Here is a 21811-nt window from a genome sequence, read left to right on the forward strand (position 1 = left end):
ATTCGGGAAATGATAGGCTATATTTTGTGTTAGACATTAATACTGTCCGGTTACATTTTTATTGTTTTTGAAGAAGATGACATGCATATCGAAAGTTGATTTACAGTGTATACTATAATAATAATAATAATAATAATAATAATAATAATAATAATAATAATAATATTATTATTATTATTATTATTATTAAAAACAAATAAACAAACCGTAAGTAAAACAAATAAAATTGTTATGCATCCGAAGTATGATTCGTGATTTCTACCGAAGAGTTCCGTAATCGTCCGAGTTTCTCCGAATGCCATTTAGTACCATCTGAACTTCCGGTGAAAGTTGGCAAAACAAAAGTAGCTTTGCAAGACGATTTGACTCGTGGACCAAACAATAACAAATGTCGTTGCATAAAACGAGAAGAGAATATGGATTCTGATCGAAGAAATCAGTTGTCTCAATCAGACCTTGATAATGCAGACGATTATGAATCGACTCCGTCGATCCGTGAATCATCTCAACATACAGAGTCCTTTGGTTTGTGTTGTTTAATACTATTAAACCTTTAGGTTACACACCATCATTAATTACTCCATGCAGTTCAAACAGTTTTTATGTCAGAATGTATTCTGAGAAAAATACAACACTGTCGAGAGGGTCATGTAACTACTAATTTTAGGGTGTGGCAGGGTTCGCACGCATCCTGGAAAACCCTGGAAAGTGCATACTATTACATTTTATTTTCATCCTGGAAAGTGCTTAAAACTCCTGGAAAAATTAATTAACCCCCTGAAAAGTCCTAGAATTGTATTATTTTATATATCTTTTTTTTCATTTAATAATAATTATTTGGAAAATATATTTATAAATAATCGCATTTGACGTCTGGTTGCAAACTATATCCTTCATGCAACAGTAACCGGCCTCAGTGGCGTCGTGGCAGGCCATCGGTCTAAAGGCTGGTGGGTACTGGGTTCGGATCCCAGTCAAGGCATGGGATTATAAATCTGGATACCGACTCCAAACCCTGAGTGAGTGCTCCACAAGGCTCAATGGGTAGGTGTAAACCACTTGCACCGACCAGTGATCCATAACTGGTTCAACAAAGGCCATGGTTTGTGCTATCCTGCCTGTGGGAAGCGCAAATAAAAGATCCCTTGCTGCGTGTCGTAAAAGAGTAGCCTATGTGGCGACAGCGGGTTTCCTCTCAAAATCTGTGTGGTCCTTAACCATATGTCTGACGCCATATAACCGTAAATAAAATGTGTTGAGTGCGTCATTAAATAAAACACTTCTTTCTTTCATGTAACAGTAATTATAAGAGGTTGACTGCCATTGGTTAACTGTTAAAATATAAACACAGTAAGAAGGCCTGGACATAAATGAACACAAAAAATATGTAACTGTCAGCAGTCTTGTTTCTGACATTTGTGAGTTCGAAACTACTGTCAAAGATAAATAATTCAATAGATAGCTGTAACCAGCACCTTCCAACAAAACAAATACTCCTAAGGCTTATGTCTGCTATGCTTCTGTGCAGCGAGACTCGTGCAAAAGTTGAAAACTTGTAGTTGACACATATTCATTTGATCTCTATTGAAGTCTTGGACCACTCAGTACACAGCAAAACGGTATCCAAATGTCAAGGCATGTCAACGAAGCGACCAATTAACTAACTAAACAATCATTTCATGGGTTAGTTTGGATTGTTTGTGAAATAAATTGGTGGTAACAAAGAGTCCACTTAAAGAGATATGTTTGTGCTATTAATGAATGATGTGATTGACATTTTGTTACTCACAGAAACAGGTATAAGTCTGGTAAATTTTGAATTTGAAACACGATGTCACTAATGAGTTTAAAATAATTATTAATGAAAATAAAACATATATGATTTATGTAATTTTGTCATTAAGTACTTTTTAAAAACCACAAATAAATAATGATTTAAAGTACATGCACATCATATGTACTCTTAAAAGCACTGATCTATAAACATAATACCGTAAATGTATCCGCGCACCTTAAAAAGCAAGGTCTGGACTGACCATGCATCAACTTGTTTGTTTGTTTTGTTTAATGACACCACTAGAGCACATTAATTTATAAATCATCGGCCATTGGACGTCAAAATCGTGCATCAAGTGAGCAATTTACCACTGGGCAGGGCTAGCTCTGGGTGAGCAGAACATTTTGTCGATTTATCTATTTAAGTTAAAACATTACAGAAACTTGTTTATTTTTTAACAAAATATCAATTATTACATGAAATTTAAATAAATTGCCAAATTGAAATAAAAGTCGCTAATTGTTTTAGAAGTTCACAATTTGCGAATTTGGCGAGTGCCAGAGCTAGCCCTAACTGGGCTCTACATTTTCCCGATTACGGAAAGTAGTAGTGTATCTCGGATGCCTCTAACAACTAAGATTAATTATCTGGGCTCTACATTTTCCCGATTACGGAAAGTAGTAGTGTATCTCGGATGCCTCTAACAACTAAGATTAATTATATATGTAATGTATTTCAGTGGCAAGCTTATGCAAACACAAAATTAATTACTTATCCAGAACACAGTGGAGGTAATGGATACTTGGGCCCTTGTCTTAATTCAAATAAAATATCTTGTTGGGTTACCAGGGTATAATCTTTTATTTAAAGTGTACAAATTTTAACTTTCTACTGCAAATTATCTGTAACAAAACAACAATTGAGAACAGCTACATGTATTTGAACTGCAAAATACATTATCACCTATCATCCTTAAACAAAATTAAATCAGACTTTTGTACTGCAAAATGTGCAGCTAAAATTATTAGAACATTATTAAAATTAAAATTAAGGAATCTCCAAATATCCTAGTAGTATTAGAATTGTAAATATTTAATACATGTGATTTTCAATATCTTTTTTTCTTTTCTTATTACACTGTATGTAGATGACACCCGAGTTGGAGCTCCTGATGGGGGGAAATGGCAGACGAGAAGAAACCTGGTTGGATTCTGGTATGTTTGTGAGGACATTAAACCATTTATGAGATTGACATGCACCTGTCATTTTTTAAATATGCAAACAGGGGCCGATTATGCTTTAGGTAAGGGGAGGTTTCTAAAACAATATGTAAATGTTTATAATTTGAAATTATAAATTTTACGTGGACATCAAGTTAGATCTACATGGCAGGGTTGTTTTTTAGCTGGGGGGTGGGGGGTTCTGTACAGCTGGGAACCCCCCCCATAATCTGTCCCTGGCAAATGAAACACATGCAGACTTGTACTTAACCATCATAACCTATCCTATTCAACCCATCTGGCAATTTTCATGTGCATGTAAGCTTTAGTCATAATTTTATCTCTATACATATGTTGTAGAAACAACGTGTATGAATAAATGTTTTGTAATTTCACACGTTGAGTATTTCCTCGAAAATATTTAAAAAGTGTAATTTAAAGAAAAAATTATTAGCCAAATACTGCACTTTGTAGCCACTTTGTAAAACAAAATGGCTAATATGGCTATGGACAGTAAGCCTTGCAATTTTGTGTAAACTTTAATTGGATAAGCAGAGCTGTAGCTAGCAGGGGAGGGGGAGCAACCCCCCCCCCCCCCCAACAATAAATCCTAGCTACGGCCCTGATAAGCATGACAATAAAACAAATCTATGATTACATGTGTATTTATTACATACCCATTAAATCTTACTATATAAATACAGCCCTGAATACAAAAATAAAATACTTTTCTGTATTCAACTCAACTGCCGGAACTATGCCGTATTCAATGCTACTATTTATAGCACATGGTCACTGGGAATGCCCTTAGCAATATGTAAACAAACTTGGTGCTTGGTTTGAAGTGCCTATTAAAGCAGTTAACTGTTATGCATTTTTAAAATGCTATTTTGTGGAACAAATATTTACAATTTAATGAGCGCGCTACCAAAACTAGACGGAAACACTACTCACCAACGAGGTTTTAATCCACGAATAAGGTTGATGACAGTCAGTTTTTGGATCCTTGTTTTGGCTTCATACACAATAAATAAAACATATCCAACGGTAATTTTGTGATATGATATATTTGACAAAAGGTACTTTTTATTTCTTTCTTCTTTTAAAACTTAAAATTAATAATTTGTCCAAAATTATGAAAAATAAAAAATACCCACCTGTAAACAGCGTTGTCTGCTTGTTATAGGAATTTGACAGGGGTCAAGGTTAGTAGACTAGTCTTTATTTTAATGTGGCGAAGCATTATAATAATGTAGCTAATTTTGAATTTAAATGACGTTAGTATTCCAATGACGTCACTTTGCATCTCCTTACAATATCCATAAACTGGGTACATGACGTTTCCTTTTTAAGGAAAAATTCCAATGCAAAATTGCTATTGATTTTGTTTGTTTGAATATTTCTAATGCACCTGAATGTGTTTGAACAAAATCTTGTGATTAAAAAATTGTACCTTTTACGAAATATGGATTTCTAGTGAAATTACGGTAAGATATGCTATATTTATTGTGTACGAAGCCAAAACAAGGGTACAAAAAGTAACTGTCGTCGACTTTAGCAACAATGTCGTCGCATGCACCATCTCCTCACGTAGAAAATTTGAATGAACTGACAACCGGATTATTCAGTGGAGCGATGATTTATGGAGGCACATTTAATATAAACTTCAACTTTTCAGCAACGAGTAATTCCATGAACATCAATAAAAGAAAACACACCGATGACGACACAGACATTGACTGAACAATTCTTGACATTTTTCTTCGTTGATAAAACTGGTGCACTGAAGGTTTTGTGACATATTACGAGCAAATTAAATATTTCATTGTTCGTGAATTTTAGCTATTACATTGTCTTTAAAAGGCATTTCAGACAATATCATTAAAATTATAGGTATTTTTTCACTCATTCTTTCTTATTTCTGTTTATTGTTTAAATGAACTATATTCCTATGTGTAATAATTGGTAGTTCATCGGTCCACGTAGTAACACAGCTGACCTAGTTATGTAAATTGAGAAATCCCCATCATTAGCTAGTAGTGTTACAATTTTTTAACTATTATTTGGGAACAAAATTCCAATTTAGGGTATGTAATAAATACAAAATTACATACATATGGTTTTCTGATTTCTGTATCCCACTTGTGTATTTCCTGCCGGAAACCCCTCTGCCTGCGGCATCGGAATCTCCGGCAGGAAATACACTAGTAGAATACAGAAATCAGAAAACCACATATATGTAGTTTTGTCTATGTATGTTACATTCTTTTTCAGGATTCTAGGTCTGTGTAACAATTTTGCGTATGTGGTCATGCTGAGCGCTGCACATGACATACTGAAAGAACAACAGACGGCAGATTCTGGTCACGATTTTAATATCACCACAGTAAGTTTGGTCGGCATGGGGCAGGACGTAGCCCATCTCACCAGATGCTCTGTAGATCTCTGATCAACCACCATCAATGTGGGCCCATTTGACTATTTCTCATTCCAACCAGTGTACCATAGACAGGACAGCACATACCATGGCCACTGATATACCTGTCATGGTGCACTGGTTGGAATGAGAAATAGCCCAATGGGGATGGATCCTAGACCGACCGCGCATCAAGCGAGTGCTTTACCACTGGCCTGCGTCCCACCCCACTAAAGGAAGCATGCCAGACATTATCCACACCCACATATACATTTAACTGGTTATTTATCATTCACCTTTATGTGATGATATGTAGTATTTCAGAATAATGTTTAACATATTGATGGTTTCATATTTTTAATTCATCTATGAAAGTATAATATACATATATTTTTAATAAAATATATTTCATTTTGATATGTTTGATTTTGTTGTGCAGACTATTCTGGTATAGCTATAATGTAATTTACTTAACTTGTAATTTTTCAGACGACAGTTGCACCAAACCCTAACAAGACCCAGTTTTTGCAGTGCAATAAAATAGGAACTGGGGTAAGAGATTTGTTTGTTTAATTTTACTCATTTGTGTTATTTGTAATGTCAAATTTAAATATGTTTTAGCATTTTCAAATACTAGTAACAGAATAATGGAAATATTTGTAAGTGTAGTTGTTCAAATGTGGATTCTCATAAAAAAAAACGTCCAGTTTTAAGCCAATTTTTGTTTGCTGAGGATCCCGTTTTGGGTTTTTTTTGTTATATATCCTGGATGAAAGTTCAGGGCTACCTCTGGGTCAGCAGATATTTTATTCAAATTAACTACTAAGCTTAAAAAATTGCAGAAATCCAGATATTTTCTAACAAAATATCAATTATTTCATAAAATAATTTTGCCAAATCAAAATAAAATTTGCCAATTGTTTTTGAAATTTGCAATTGGCGAATTTGGCGAGTGCCAGAGCCAGCCTTGAAGATGTAGTTAAAAACAAGAATGCTCTTTACCATTTTAACCCACTGGTTTAACATTGGATAAATCAACCTAGTGTCTTAATGCTCTTTACCATTTTAACCCACTGGTTTAACATTGGATAAATCAACCTAGTGTCTTAATGCTCTTTACCATTTTAATCCACTGGTTTAACATTGGATAAATCAACCTAGTTTCTTAATGCTCTTTACCATTTTAACCCACTGGTTTAATATTTGGATAAATCAACCTAGTGTCTTAATGCTCTTTACCATTTTAACATACTGGTTGAACATTGGATAAATCAACCTAGTTTCTTAATGGTCTTTACCATTTTAACATACTGGTTGAACATTGGATAAATCAACCTAGTTTCTTAATGCTCTTTACCATTTTAACCCACTGGTTTAACATTGGATAAATCAACCTAGTGTCTTAATGTTCTTTACCATTTTAACCCACTGGTTTAACATTGGATAAATCAACCTAGTGTCTTAATGCTCTTTACCATTTTAACCCACTGGTTTAACATTGGATAAATCAACATAGTGTCTTAATGCTCTTTACCATTTTAATCCACTGGTTTAACATTGGATAAATCAACCTAGTTTCTTAATGCTCTTTACCATTTTAACATACTGGTTGAACATTGGATAAATCAACCTAGTTTCTTAATGCTCTTTACCATTTTAACATACTGGTTTAACATTGGATAAATCAACCTAGTGTCTTAATGCTCTTTACCATTTTAACCCACTGGTTTAACATTGGATAAATCAACCTAGTGTCTTAATGCTCTTTACCATTTTAATCCACTGGTTTAACATTGGATAAATCAACCTAGTGTCTTAATGCTCTTTACCATTTTAATCCACTGGTTTAACATTGGATAAATCAACCTAGTTTCTTAATGCTCTTTACCATTTTAACATACTGGTTGAACATTGGATAAATCAACCTAGTTTCTTAATGCTCTTTACCATTTTAACATACTGGTTGAACATTGGATAAATCAACCTAGTTTCTTAATGTTCTTTACCATTTTAACCCACTGGTTTAACATTGGATAAATCAACCTAGTGTCTTAATGCTCTTTACCATTTTAACCCACTGGTTTAACATTGGATAAATCAACCTAGTGTCTTAATGCTCTTTACCATTTTAACATACTGGTTTAATATTTGGATAAATCAACCTAGTGTCTTAATGTTCTTTACCATTTTAACCCACTGGTTTAATATTTGGATAAATCAACCTAGTGTCTTAATGCTCTTTACCATTTTAACCCACTGGTTTAACATTGGATAAATCAACCTAGTGTCTTAATGCTCTTTACCATTTTAATCCACTGGTTTAACATTGGATAAATCAACCTAGTGTCTTAATGCTCTTTACCATTTTAACATACTGGTTTAATATTTGGATAAATCAACCTAGTGTCTTAATGTTCTTTACCATTTTAACCCACTGGTTTAACATTGGATAAATCAACCTAGTGTCTTAATGCTCTTTACCATTTTAACCCACTGGTTTAACATTGGATAAATCAACCTAGTGTCTTAATGCTCTTTACCATTTTAATCCACTGGTTTAACATTGGATAAATCAACCTAGTGTCTTAATGCTCTTTACCATTTTAACCCACTGGTTTAACATTGGATAAATCAACCTAGTGTCTTAATGCTCTTTACCATTTTAACATACTGGTTTAATATTTGGATAAATCAACCTAGTTTCTTAATGGTCTTTACCATTTTAACATACTGGTTGAACATTGGATAAATCAACCTAGTTTCTTAATGGTCTTTACCATTTTAACATACTGGTTGAACATTGGATAAATCAACCTAGTTTCTTAATGGTCTTTACCATTTTAACCCACTGGTTTAACATTGGATAAATCAACCTAGTTTCTTAATGGTCTTTACCATTTTAACATACTGGTTTAATATTTGGATAAATCAACCTAGTTTCTTAATGGTCTTTACCATTTTAACATACTGGTTTAACATTGGATAAATCAACCTAGTTTCTTAATGGTCTTTACCATTTTAACATACTGGTTTAATATTTGGATAAATCAACCTAGTTTCTTAATGCTTTTGTTGCATTATTCCTAGATATCCACTAAATTGAGTAGTGAAGACCATGGACAAATCGTTTTGAAATACATGGCCATGTTTTCTTCTGTTTTAGGCTATATTGTTGGCAGACATTGTTCCTGCTCTAATCATCAAGTTATCAGCTCCACTGTTTGTTGAATATCTTAGCTACAGGTAAAACCCCCAATTCATTTGCAGTTTCATATCACCATTTAAAAGAGAGAAAAAAGAATGTAGAAATGAAGTCATTTGTGTACACTGGAGAGAGGTGTGATGTAGCTCAGTGATAAAGTGTTTGCCTGATGCACAGTAGGTATAGGATCGATCCCCATCGGTGGACCCATTCGGCTATTTCTCATTTCAACAATGGTATATCAAAGGCCATGGTATGTGTATCCAGTTTGTGGGATAGTGCATATAAAATATCTCTTGCTACTAATGGAAACATGTAGTGGGTTTCCTCTCTATGACTAAATGTAAAAATTATCATATGTTTGACATCCGATAGCCAAAGATTAATAGATATATGTGCCCTAATGATGTCATTAAACAAAATAACTTTAATTTTTATTTTGACTGGTTTTTTCCTTTTCCAAACATTGCGGGTTAAACAATATTTATTCCTAATTACCGTACTAGTATAATGCTGGTTGGGGATTGGCCAACAGGCAAAATGCCTATATCAAGGCCTCTCCAAACAATGCACCCTGTCTAGTCTATTTAGTGGCATCAGGTTCTCTCTATATCTCTCTCTCTCTCTCTCTCTCTCTCTCTCTCTCTCTCTCTCTTTCTTCCTCTCCTCCCTCTCTCTCTCTCTCTCTCTCTCTCTCTCTCTCTCTCTCTCTCTCTCTCTCTCTCTCTCTCTCTCTCTCTCCAAACTGTAAAAATAACTACATGTTAAACACCATATATCTATAGTTTAAAGTGACAGACCCTAGTGTTAGAAGATTACAGCATTTGTTTTTCATTATTAGAGCCATTTTTTAATAAAAAATTGATATTACTTACATTTTATTGATCAGATTATTAATTTTCATACATCCAAAGTATTTCCAGTCATCCTGTTGTTTCTAACACAATGAAATGCATTTTCATATTTTTAAAAATGCACATACCTCTGACATGTAATGGTTATGCAGACTAACCCTTTTTCCTCCTTTCAAAATTCAGTGTCACAGACTTTTTTTCCCACTGTATTGTAACTTTATCCTGATGTGTTCCAGCTTTGTAGATTAACCAAACTTAGTGTCCATTTTCACAGGTTGAAACTAGGGTCTGCACCTTTAAGACTGGCTGTTCTTTCATTAAACAGATTGTCCTTTCCTCTCATTATAACAGATTAACATTTTCTACTTTATTTTTATAGTGAAATTGTTACATTTCTATGTTGTGGCAGAATCAGGACTGTATTTTCACGCAGATGATTAAATGAGTTTGTAGGTGAAGTGTTTATAAATGGTTCTAGGTTTCGAATAAACAGACCTTATTTGACAGTAACAAAATATTTGACACTTCAAATGTATGGAAATGGATAATATAATCAATAAAGAAAACTAACCACAGTTATTGAACGGGAAACATGTTTTCGGAACGCTCATGCACTCCATTCGAGTGCTTTCCAATTGTATAACTTTTAATGAGTCTTTTTTAAAGACTTAACTTATAACTAATTGCTGTTATAAGAGTTTGGTATTACTATGCTTGTTGTATTTTACTGGAGTTTTATTTGTGTGGTGATTTGTTAACAGCTGCTGTTGTCAATTTGTCCTTTGTGTTGTCGAATAAATAAAATTGTTTCATAAACTAGGTTGCGCTTTTTCTTTTTTTTCAGATTTAAAATAATCCTTGTTACATTGTTCAATGCAGCCAGCTTCATTATCGTGGCCTTGAGTCATGATGTCTCGCTCAGTCTGTTTGGTAGGTCAGTTTTTTCTTTCGTTCATTCTTTTTCTTTTTATTTAAGTTATTCTCTATCTGTTTTCTTATAGTTTTATTCTCTCACCTTTATGAAGTAAAAAGATGAGATATAGCAGGCCCTAATCAAGCCAAAGAAATTAAAGTATTTTTCACCAAAAGTCTGTTCAAGTTGCTGAGTTATTAGCAGTAGTGAGAAGACGAAATCACCATAATATTTTGGACCTAATCTCCTTTTGGTGTGTTGTTATTTTAACATGATGGGGCGGGATGTAGCTCAGTGGTACAGAGCTCGCTTGATGTGCGGTCGGTCTGTGATCGATCCCCGTCGGTGGGCCCATTGGGCTATTTCTCGTTCCAGCCAGTGCACCACAACTGGTATATCAAAGGCTGTGGTATGTGTTATCCTGTCTGTGGGATGGTGCATATCAAAGATCCCTTGCTGCTAATCGAAAAGAATAGCCGATGAAGTAGCGACAGTGGGTTTCCTCTCTCAATATCTGTATGGTCCTTAACCATATGTCTGACGCCATATAACTGTAAATAAAATGTGTTGAGTGCATCGTTAAATAAAACATTTGTTTCTTTTAACATGATATATGATATTTTCAGGTGTGGTGTGTGCCAGTGTTAGTTCTGGAATGGGCGAGATTACCTTCCTTGCATACTCATCGTTTTTCCCCAGGTTTGTGGGTCTTTCTTTCTCAAACTAATTTTGAATAGATATAGTGAATGATGAAATAATAATATGTTAAAGGTCTTGTTTAATCCAAAACCAGACACTTTTTTTAAATGTGTCGTGTTCAGTTGCAATATGATAATGTCCTTTCTGAAATACGGGGTGGGATCGAGCCCCATGGTAAAGCATTAGCTTGATACGCAGTCGGTCTAGGATCAATCCTCATCAGTGGGCCCAAAGGCTGCGATATGTGATATCATGTCTATGGGATGGTGCATATAAAACATCCCTTGCTACTAATGGAAAAATGTTGTGGGTTTCCTCTCAAACAGGGTCGGGATATAGTCCAGTGTTAAAGCGCTTGTGGTCGGTATAATAGATCCCTGTCGGTGGCCCATTGGGCTATTTCTTGCTCTAGCCAGTGCACCACGACTGGTATATCAAAGGCTATGGTATGTGCTATCCTGTCTGGGATGGTGCATATAAAAAATCTCTTGCTACTAATGGAAAAATGAAGCGGGTTTCCTCTCTAAAACTATGTCAAAATAACCAAATGTTTGACATCCAGTAGCCGATGATTAAAAATCAATGTGCTCTAGTGGTGTCGTTAAACAAAACAAAGTAACTTTTTGAAATACAAATACATTGTACCATGATTCTAATTTGAAAATATCAGGTGAGTAATAAATCACTCGCCTCTTAAACTCCAGGTGAGCGATCAGCATCGCACAGTAAACATGTTGATATGAGGATGCACAGGAGTTATGGCCTTGTACATAGGAGGTAAAAACACTTGTTTGGCCCTGTAGGGGACATGTATTGCTTTAACAGTACTCTCAGAATGCTTGGGTTATAATCTACTCACTGTTATAATCTACTCAGTGCACAATAAACTTGATTTAAATTTTTTAATTTTTGAAAATTTTCAAATAAATTATTATTATTATTATGATTATTATAATAACATGAAGCATTATGGCCATTGTATATTTGATAAATATTTTATTATTATAACATGAAGCATTATGGCCATTGCGTGTATATATATTTTATAAATATTTTACAGAAATGTTGTGTCCACATGGTCTTCAGGAACCGGAGGAGCAGGGATTTTTGGCTCTCTTGTCTACGCAGGATTCACAGCGATCGGATTCAGTCCCAGAAACAGTGTCCTCGTCCAAGTGATTGTGCCGGTCATTATGTTACTATGGTAAGTTTGGTTCTCCGCCCAGCTAACTCCGTGAAATCACATCTGTCCATCTTCTGGTTGAATCAAGTTAAAAAGCTAAAGTTATATGTTAATGTTAAAGTTTGTTTAACGACACCACCAGAGCACATTGATTAATTAATCGTTGGCTGTTGGATGTCAAACATTTGGTAATTTTAACTTCAGAAAAAAACCACTTCATTTTTTTCCATTAACAGCAAGGATCTAACTTTTAAAACGTAGTTAGTATGCATTTACTAATGAAGCAATATGTTAAAGGTCCTGTCTCAAAGTTGAAACTACAATATTTTGTTATTTTCACATTTATTTGTAATAAATAACTACAAATTGATAATGTTTCCTGAATATGTTATAGCATGGTCACCATCTTTGTTTCTTTGTCAGTTGTCTGCAAATAATTATGGAAAAAGCTTAGTGTGTTGGTTTCTGTAGACCTATATATTTTATGGCTATGTATATAATAAGTATTTTTATCCCATAACTTACCCATGATATCCATGGCATAAACCCATGTGATAATTTAGTGTATTAACCAGGTTAATAATGGTATGCAAATTTGCATGGTCTCTAGGTAATGTGTTGTTGTGGATGAGCCACTTGCTTACAAGCCAACAAGACCTGTGTACCTGAGCATAACGTTTTCAAAGATTTATTCAAAATGTGTGATGTCAAATTATTCTGTGCTGATTGTGATGAAGTCATATTACTGATGGCGGTGACTTTAGGACTGATTAACTAAAAATAAAATTAAAATGTTGTTTTAGAAGTGTTATAGGATAAATAAAATTTGCTACTTGTGTTTTTTAATATGTAAAATATCAACCCCGTCCAGTTAATCGGGATTTGTTTCGGCAGAGCCTCGACAAATACCGATTAACGTAGACTCGGTTGATATTTTCCATATTAAAAAATACTCGTGATGAATCCTCTATATATGTGTTACTTGTTACAGTTTTCTGTTTATGCTGCGTAAACCTGAACCGGTGATATCTGAAGACAGTGACAGTGTTGTGCTTCTTCATGAAGATAGTAAGTAGAATATATTTAGTGGATATTTTGTCACGTATGACCTATATTTCATTGATTGATATATACAATCGTATTACACAAGTCATGCTTGTGAAACAAGTGTGATATATTTAACTGCAGACTTAACCAAATGAAATATAAACAATATTTGACCAAAATTTGTTTTAATGTTTTATTTAGTGTATAGCTTTTATTGTTTTTATTAGGTCCTCCACAAATCCAAAATATTGGGACTCGAGTACTCAAGGGTCGAACTCGACCTGGACCTGAGTATCCGACACTTACACTGGATGATAATGAGACTTGGGAATGAAGTAAAATAACATTATGCATCTTTATTCCAGCACTGAACATGGATGTCAAATCATGTCATTGTATTGCAGTCCACACATTCGACTTTTGTTACCTGCATGTCTCATAGCCCTATAATGTAATCGGCGGCAAGCATACGGCAAAATGATGTAAACATTTTTAGAATTAAATGAGAGTGCTCTTCCTTGCATGGGTACTGAAGTCCTGTGAACGGACTCTAGTCTTGCTAGACTCGGGGCCTATACCCGAGTACTTATTGAGACCCTAGTTTTTATCTTTATTATAAAAAAACCCCACTCAAATCTATTGAGCAATTAGTGTAAACTGTGTAACCAGCAGTTGATGTAATTTTGAAAAGTGATGTCACTACAGTGAAAATAGCACTTTGTACAACAACACCTTTTGGATATTATTTTCCCTATGGTACTGAGAGCCTATTATTTCACAAATATTTGATATATCACTAAAATGGGAATATATATATATATATTAATATGCAGGAAAGCTATCACTGGTGTGCCTCCATTCTTCTGACAATAGTTCAAGGAGAGTAATTTTTTATCTCCCCTTAGCATGTGAATTTTTTTTTTTTAAACTACTGTGAATGGTAACATCTTAAATGGTTCCCCAAAATATAAGTTAGGGAAGGAATTAATTTCTCTTCTCAATTTTTTTTATGGAAAGTTCTGTTAATGTATATGAAGTACTGAGGTCAGACATTAATCATAATCTTTACCAATGACAGGTGTACTTACAAACAGCTTCTTCTGATTAACGTGTTAAATTTCAGATGCTTCTCACTATATTGATTATATTATTACTAGAAATGGTCATCTCAGTTTTTGTGTTTCTTCCACAGAACAAAAGAATCATACAGAAGCAAAACTGACCGTGAGACAAAAGTTGCAGCTTGTCCTGGTTTGTATTATTCTCACGTAATGGAAGATGTTTTAAATTGTTAGGCAGAATGTTAATTACATCCAACAAAAACTGCCGAAATCAGACTTGAGATTCCTGTCAAAACATAAAAATCTGAATGGATCATAATCTTATCAATTCTAAATTCTACATTTATTTCTTTTTGTTAAAAATTATAAAATCCTTAATTAATTACCGTGGGGAGGGGGAGGGACTTTGTATTTTGACTGGCTTTCACCACATTGCATTTGGTTTAATTTTAGGCACAATTTTAATTTGTTTCAGTAAAACAAAATGCAGTAAGATAATTAAACATTAATTTTTTAATTAACTTTTTGGCAAATTTATTGTTTGTGGTATTTTCTTTATTTCTTTCAGCCGTTATTGAAGTATATTTTACCCCTGCTGACAGTGTATTTTGCAGAATACTTCATTAATCAAGGCTTGGTAAGTTAGCTTTTAATATTGTTCATTCAGAAAGATTATAAGTCTGATAATATAAATTAAGAGATCTGAAATAATTTGTAGGATTTTGGACATATTGTTAATTTGTATTCTGGTGTAAAATATAATCAGTTTGTTGTCCTCTCTGTAAAATCAGAATTTGTGATATAGATGTAGATGTTTCGTTTCTGGTAATGACATCAAGTTTTACATTTAGCTGTAGATTTTACCATTTATCTGTGTGTCTCATAAACTGAAATCTTTGGTCAGTGAAACTTGAGTGCTAGCTGCACCCATGGATGTTCATTTCAATGCATTAACAAAAATTTTAATTATAAATGATTTATTTAATTTATTTTTTTAAATTAAAAAACAATCATTGTTCATTAAAATTGGTATGCCTGAGACCATATAACCTTTCAGGACTTTTCCAAAACATTTTGATTGTTTGTTTTGATTTTAGGTTGTTGGTGGTGTTAGTTTTGAGTTGGGTTTTTTTTTTTACAAATGATAAAAGCAAATTTACATTTACCATAAATTGATTTTGTGAAATTGCACCTTTGCGACATACTATTTTCTGTTACTAAACAAACACTCTTATACGGTACCTGCTATATGTTATAATCATTAATTACATTTTATCTATTTGCACAGACCATTATTGTACAAAGTTATTGTTACTTTATTTCAGCTAGAGTTACTTTATTTCAACAATACATGGCTAACCCCAGCAGCCCAGTATAGATGGTGAGTATACAGTCGTGTATTTCTGTTGTATCTGTATGATCGTGTGCTCCAACTCATTGTGGTGCAGGGCTGGCAACATTCTCATAGCTTTCCCAGAGAGGGGCGAATACAGCACATATTCAGCATCTCTCAGAAATTTGAAACAATGTTATATAAGCATCTGTGATAGTATTTTTAAATACATGTTTTATGTTTTTCGCTTTGAGTTTATAATCCCATGCAATATTGGTTTGTTTATGACAGCTTCATACACTGTTTTCATGGTCTGACCTCCTTATACATGTACTTAAGTATTGTCTGTTATTTCTTTTACGTTCATTTTGAGACATATTTACTAATGATAACACTAAAAGTTCATATTTTATTTTGAATTATTTTTTTGGTTAAAACAGTAACGCTCAGTAAGACAAATTACCAATATAAAATGACTTCATCAGGCATGACGTTCCCTGACGACGTAATTTTTACATTCATCGAGATATGAACAAACTCCCTTTGCTACGTCTGGACCAATGGGATGTTGTAATGAATGTAATGGAAATCTAATTATTGTGTTTTAATTAACTGGATTTTATACATTGGTGTTCATCACTTCATTATTACATTTTTGCTTCAGAGGATGCCAGTAACTGGAGGGGCCAGTTATATTAATTCATCTTTTATCAATTGGATTTAAGATGAACCCAAATATTGTTTTGCAAATTTGGTGGAAAATTTTATAGCCAAATTCAAGTTCCAATTAAGTAACTGACTGTAGATCTACAAATGACATGTGATCTTCAAATTAGCTGTTTGGTGAATTAATAATGAAATATATTTGTCAAATTCAAAACTAATTCGCGTTTGGCTAGTGACAGTTAACACCTTGGGTATAATTGAAGGAAGGAAATGTTTTATTTAACAACGCACTCAACACATTTTATTTACGGTTATATGGTGTGGGATGGGTATAATTGAAACAATGTATATCACTGATATTAGTCTTGGTATTTTTATTGTTTACAGGTACCAGGTAGCTTATCAGCTTGGTGTGTTCATATCAAGGTCTTCCGTCAATTTGGTCCAGTTTAATAAACTGTGGATATTAACTGTGCTGCAGGTTTGTTCTTTTATCTTGAATTCAGAAATATTTAATTTTTAAAGAGATTGGCCAGAGTTTGCTGCCATTGTAAGTCTTTTCAACAATTAAAATTACATATTCACGGTACAGAGGGTAAAATTATTGCAGCGTTCAATTTCAAATAACCACCAAAAACACATAACCAAGGCCGGATTTAGACCTTGGGGGGCCCGGGGCACTTCAGGTTCAGGGACTCCTCAACATAGAAATTAAATTACATGACAAATAAAAAAATTAACTAATTTTATAATTATTACATTTTTTAATAAAGGAAGTCCTTAGTCTGGGGGGCACTCCCGATTCCCTCCACACTTGCCATGTTATGACGTCGCTTCCCAAAATTACGTCATTACACTTGTTATTACATGTGTGCTTTGTATGATTATTATTAACTCGGTTATGTTGAACCATATGGATAATAAAAGGTTAAAAGGTGATCCAAGTCCCAAAATGATGGTGTTAAAAACAGGGTCGAATCCTGCATCTAGAACTGAATGTCGTATCATTTTTGTTACAGGTTTTGTCCCATTTAAATATGAGGTACACTAGTTTCTGTGATAGTATAGTTGAATTATATGCCTTCATTTGCATGACTGTTTGTGGGAAATGGGCTGTGGAATAGGGGGCCCCTACACATTTTCCTGTATTCTGTATTTGAGTATTTTCAACATGCCCATAAACCACTAAGGTTTCAGGCATGTCTGTCATGGGCCAAGTCTCTGGATAGCCAGTGGCTTGGTCCAGGACAGAATACTAAAGGACAGTTTAGATTTTTAAATCAAAATTGGGACTAGGGACTTTAAGTCCAAAAATAAATAACAATATAACCCTAAATAATTGAAAAAAATTATATTTTAGATACCAGTTTTAGAGTGGGCAGTTCAAAAAGATGAAATTAATAAAGTATAAATTACAATTAAGAGAAATTTAAGCCCTGGAGGAAAGAAGGAGAGGTTGCGCCTGAGCTATACAGGTTTATTTATTGGGTAATTAAAGAAGGATAACTGCTCATATCCCGAACTTCAGTGTAACCCATCTGGGAAACCAGGAGAGGCAGGGTTGGGACCCCAGAACAGAACTAAACCAAACCTACCTCCGAAACTGCCGACGCCCTATAGCCACCCATCATCTACTGAGCTCCAACCCCCCCATCACCCAGATCCCCGGCGGATCCAACCGTCGTGCCGTCCAATTGGCTGTATTGGAGTACCTGAATTTTTTTATCTTCACGGGGAGAAGGTTTAGGCCTTTCAGACCCACAAATTTCCATTCCCAAGCCATCATACTGACAATGGGCCCCATCACTTTATTATACAATCTGCGGGTCCTGGAGAAAAGATCTCTTGTTGCTAAAGGAAAAATGTAGTGGATTTCCTCTGATAATGCTGTGTTAAAAATTAACCAAATGTCTGAGATTCAATAGCTGATAAATAAATGATTGTTCAGTGTGCTTTGATCTGGGCTAGCTCAGGCACTCGCCAATTTCGCCAAATGCGAATTTTAACAACAATTGGCGAAATTTATTTTAATTTGGCGAATAAATTTCTTGTTGTAATTGTTGTTGTTTTTTCAAAATACCTGGGTTTTTGCCATTTTTAAAGTTTAAACAGATGATTTGGCGAAAGTTTCTCATCACCCAGAGCTAGCCCTGTTTGATGGTGTTGTAAAACAAATAAATGTTTGACTTTACATGTTATCGAGTTGATTATTTAGTGCTATTCTTGTCTGCAGTTTGTCAATATGATCTTGCTGCTGGTCCAGGTGTTCTATCATTTTATTCCGAGCATGTGGATCCTCATCCCCATCATTCTGTATGAGGGCTTACTTGGAGGTGCAGCGTACGTCAACACATTCTACAAGATGTCTGTTGAGGTTTGTTCTACTTTTAAGTCTTTCTTTTAAAATCTGCAGTATTGCCGCTCCATATTAAACATCATTTACAAATACAGGCCTTCATCGATTCAGAGGGGGTGGATTGGGGATCTAAACCTCTCCTTACGCCAAACAATTTTTTATCAGTGTATTTTCTTGGGAAGCATGCTATGAGATTTTGTATATGGTTAATACACCTGTGTTTAAAGTTGCTACTTTTTAATAATTTTCAAGAAAATACTGTACATATCTGAAAAGAACAAATTTCGACTCGTTTGATTAGGTTACACAACTACAATTCAAGTAACTGAACAATTGGTTACCTAGGTAAAACACACATGAACCGATGACCTATTACCTAACATTTTGAAATATTGTTTTGTGGTATTACTTCTTTTTCTGTGAGGATTGTAATGTAGGCAATGCACTTGATTGAAATTACATACAAATTATGAAACAGTCTGGGGGAGGATTTTTACTTACATTTTTGGCTTGTAATTTGTGTAGTGATTATATGTTTATACTTTTAATTAAGGATTGTCTGTTATTTCTTTTACGTTAATCGGGGTATGGACCAAAAGAAATCATCGGCAAACTGTGTGAAGCATAAGTTTGCAGAGGATTTTTATATCCTTATATTATAATTAAATTTAAAATATACTAAATTAAATATCGAGTAATGTTAAAAGTTCTTATTTTATTTTCAGTTGTCTATAAACAATAATATTCAACAAGACAAAGTACCAGTATAAAATGACGTCATCAGATATGACATTCCCTGACAACAACATAATTTTTATGTTCATCGAGAAATGAACAATCTCCCATTGGTGCGACTGTACCAATGGGATAATGTTAAGTTGAAATGAATGTAACAGAAATTGACTTATAATGTGTTTATATTGCAGGTTCCTGCAGAGCACCTGGAGTTCAGTATGGGATGACGTTATGTTGAAATGAATGTAATAGAAATTTACTTATAATGTGTTTATATTGCAGGTTCCTGCAGAGCACCTGGAGTTCAGTATGGGAGTGGTGTCCATTTCCGACACGCTGGGAGTCTCGCTGGTTGGGCTTGTCGCCATACCCACTCACGATCATATCTGTAGTCTGAAAATCAGAATGTCAGGATAATATCGTCTTAAAATCAGAATATAAGGATCAGTCCCCTTTGGGCTATTTCTCCTTTCAGCCAGTGCGCCACAACTGGTGTAACAAAGGCCTGTCTGTTGCTAATCGGAAAGGTTAGCTCATTGCGTTGTGACAGCATGTTTCCTCTCTAATTTATGTACGCCACAATAAAACCATGTATAAAATACATGTATGTTGAGTGAGTCGTAAATAAATAATTTCTTCCTTCTTGATAATATGCAGTGGCATATCTAGCACTGAAATTGCGCCCCTGTCCAAACATCTGACACCCATCTTTAGATAACCTCTGACTTTAATAGAAACTGCTCAGTGGCACCTCTTGATACCTGCTTTACCCTAGGTATGCCATTGATAACATGGTATCATAAGTGTGTGTATTTTGTGAGAGAAGAGACAGAAATAAACAAAGATGAGAGAATGGCAGATGCAAATAGGTGACAGAGATGCAAAGAGAGAGATAGATGGAATTCACAAGAACAAACCGATTGTCAGATGTTCAAGCCTCGGAATTCAGATCATCTTGCAATGGCAATTCAGTACAACTGTTAACTAGATATTGATAAAAATGCTGTTGCAGATCAATTTTTCATTAGCTTTTTATGACGGCACTGTGGATTGTTACTGTCACAAATTTAGAGGGGTGGATGTTAGGATTTATACTTATCGGAACATTCTATAAGAAACAATCTTGCTAAAGTACGAATCAAAAACTACATATTATGTTGAACATTCTATAAGAAACGATCTTGCTAAAGTACTAATCAAAAACTACATATGTTGAACATTCTATAAGAAATCATCTTGCTAAAGTACTAATCAAAAACTACATATTATGTTGAACATTCTATAAGAAACGATCTTGCTAAAGTACTAATCAAAAACTACATATGTTGAACATTCTATAAGAAACGATCTTGCTAAAGTACTAATCAAAAACTACATATTATGTTGAACATTCTATAAGAAATCATCTTGCTAAAGTACTAATCAAAAACTACATATTATGTTGAACATTCTATAAGAAACGATCTTGCTAAAGTACTAATCAAAAACTACATATTATGTTGAACATTCTATAAGAAAGAAACTATCTTGCTAAAGTACTAATCAAAAACTACATATTATGTTGTACATTCTATAAGAAACGATCTTGCTAAAGTACTAAACAAAAACTACATATTATGTTGTACATTCTATAAGAAACGATCTTGCTAAAGTACTAATCAAAAACTACATATTATGTTGAACATTCTATAAGAAAGAAACTATCTTGCTAAAGTACTAAACAAAAACTACATATTATGTTGTACATTCTATAAGAAACGATCTTGCTAAAGTACTAATCAAAAACTACATATTATGTTGAACATTCTATAAGAAAGAAACTATCTTGCTAAAGTACTAATCAAAAACTACATATTATGTTGTACATTCTATAAGAAATGATCTTGCTAAAGTACTCATAAAAAAACTACATATTATGTTGATGTGTTCTGTAATATGAGTCTATGTGTGCATTACGCTTTACCTGACTGCCTAGAATATTTCCAAGAGAGATTAATATCATAAATCTCTATCATGAGAGATCAAGTTCTTTGAAGTAAGTCGCATACAGGTTACCACAAAATATGGACTTGGTAACCTGTAAGTTATGATATATTTCTCAAAAGATTACAGTTCCCATTATCAGTCTTCTACCAGTCTACCAGTACAATGGGAACATATTATAGGTTTTGTGTCTGTCCGTCCTTCTGTCTCGGATATAGTTTTCTGGACGATTTTTCCCAAAGCCTCAAAGATTTTGAGCTGCAATTTTGTGTATAGCTTTATCATGTAGTTATAAATAAAGTTTAACGTTCATGGGGGATTTGCCATTTGTGACAGTTATGGTCCTTGAACTTAGGATATGAAAAT

The 21811-nt window shown here is 34.0% G+C and overlaps 1 protein-coding gene across 1 annotated transcript; it reads left to right on the plus strand.

Moving 5' to 3' along the window:
* Positions 1–311: 311 nt before the first annotated feature.
* Positions 312–21378, plus strand: LOC121369217 (battenin-like). Its single transcript, XM_041494149.1, has 15 exons — positions 312–525; positions 2925–2991; positions 5272–5383; positions 5903–5965; positions 8577–8656; positions 10314–10399; positions 11009–11081; positions 12142–12285; positions 13256–13332; positions 14504–14562; positions 14941–15009; positions 15698–15753; positions 16759–16852; positions 18605–18745; positions 19745–21378. The coding sequence occupies exons 1-15, from the start codon at positions 417–419 to the stop codon at positions 19877–19879; spliced, it is 1365 nt and encodes a 454-aa protein (XP_041350083.1). The 5' UTR covers positions 312–416; the 3' UTR covers positions 19880–21378.
* The last annotated feature ends 433 nt before the right edge of the window (positions 21379–21811 follow it).

Source organism: Gigantopelta aegis, chromosome 3, assembly GCF_016097555.1.
Source record: "Gigantopelta aegis isolate Gae_Host chromosome 3, Gae_host_genome, whole genome shotgun sequence".
Lineage (NCBI taxonomy): Eukaryota > Metazoa > Mollusca > Gastropoda > Neomphalida > Peltospiridae > Gigantopelta > Gigantopelta aegis.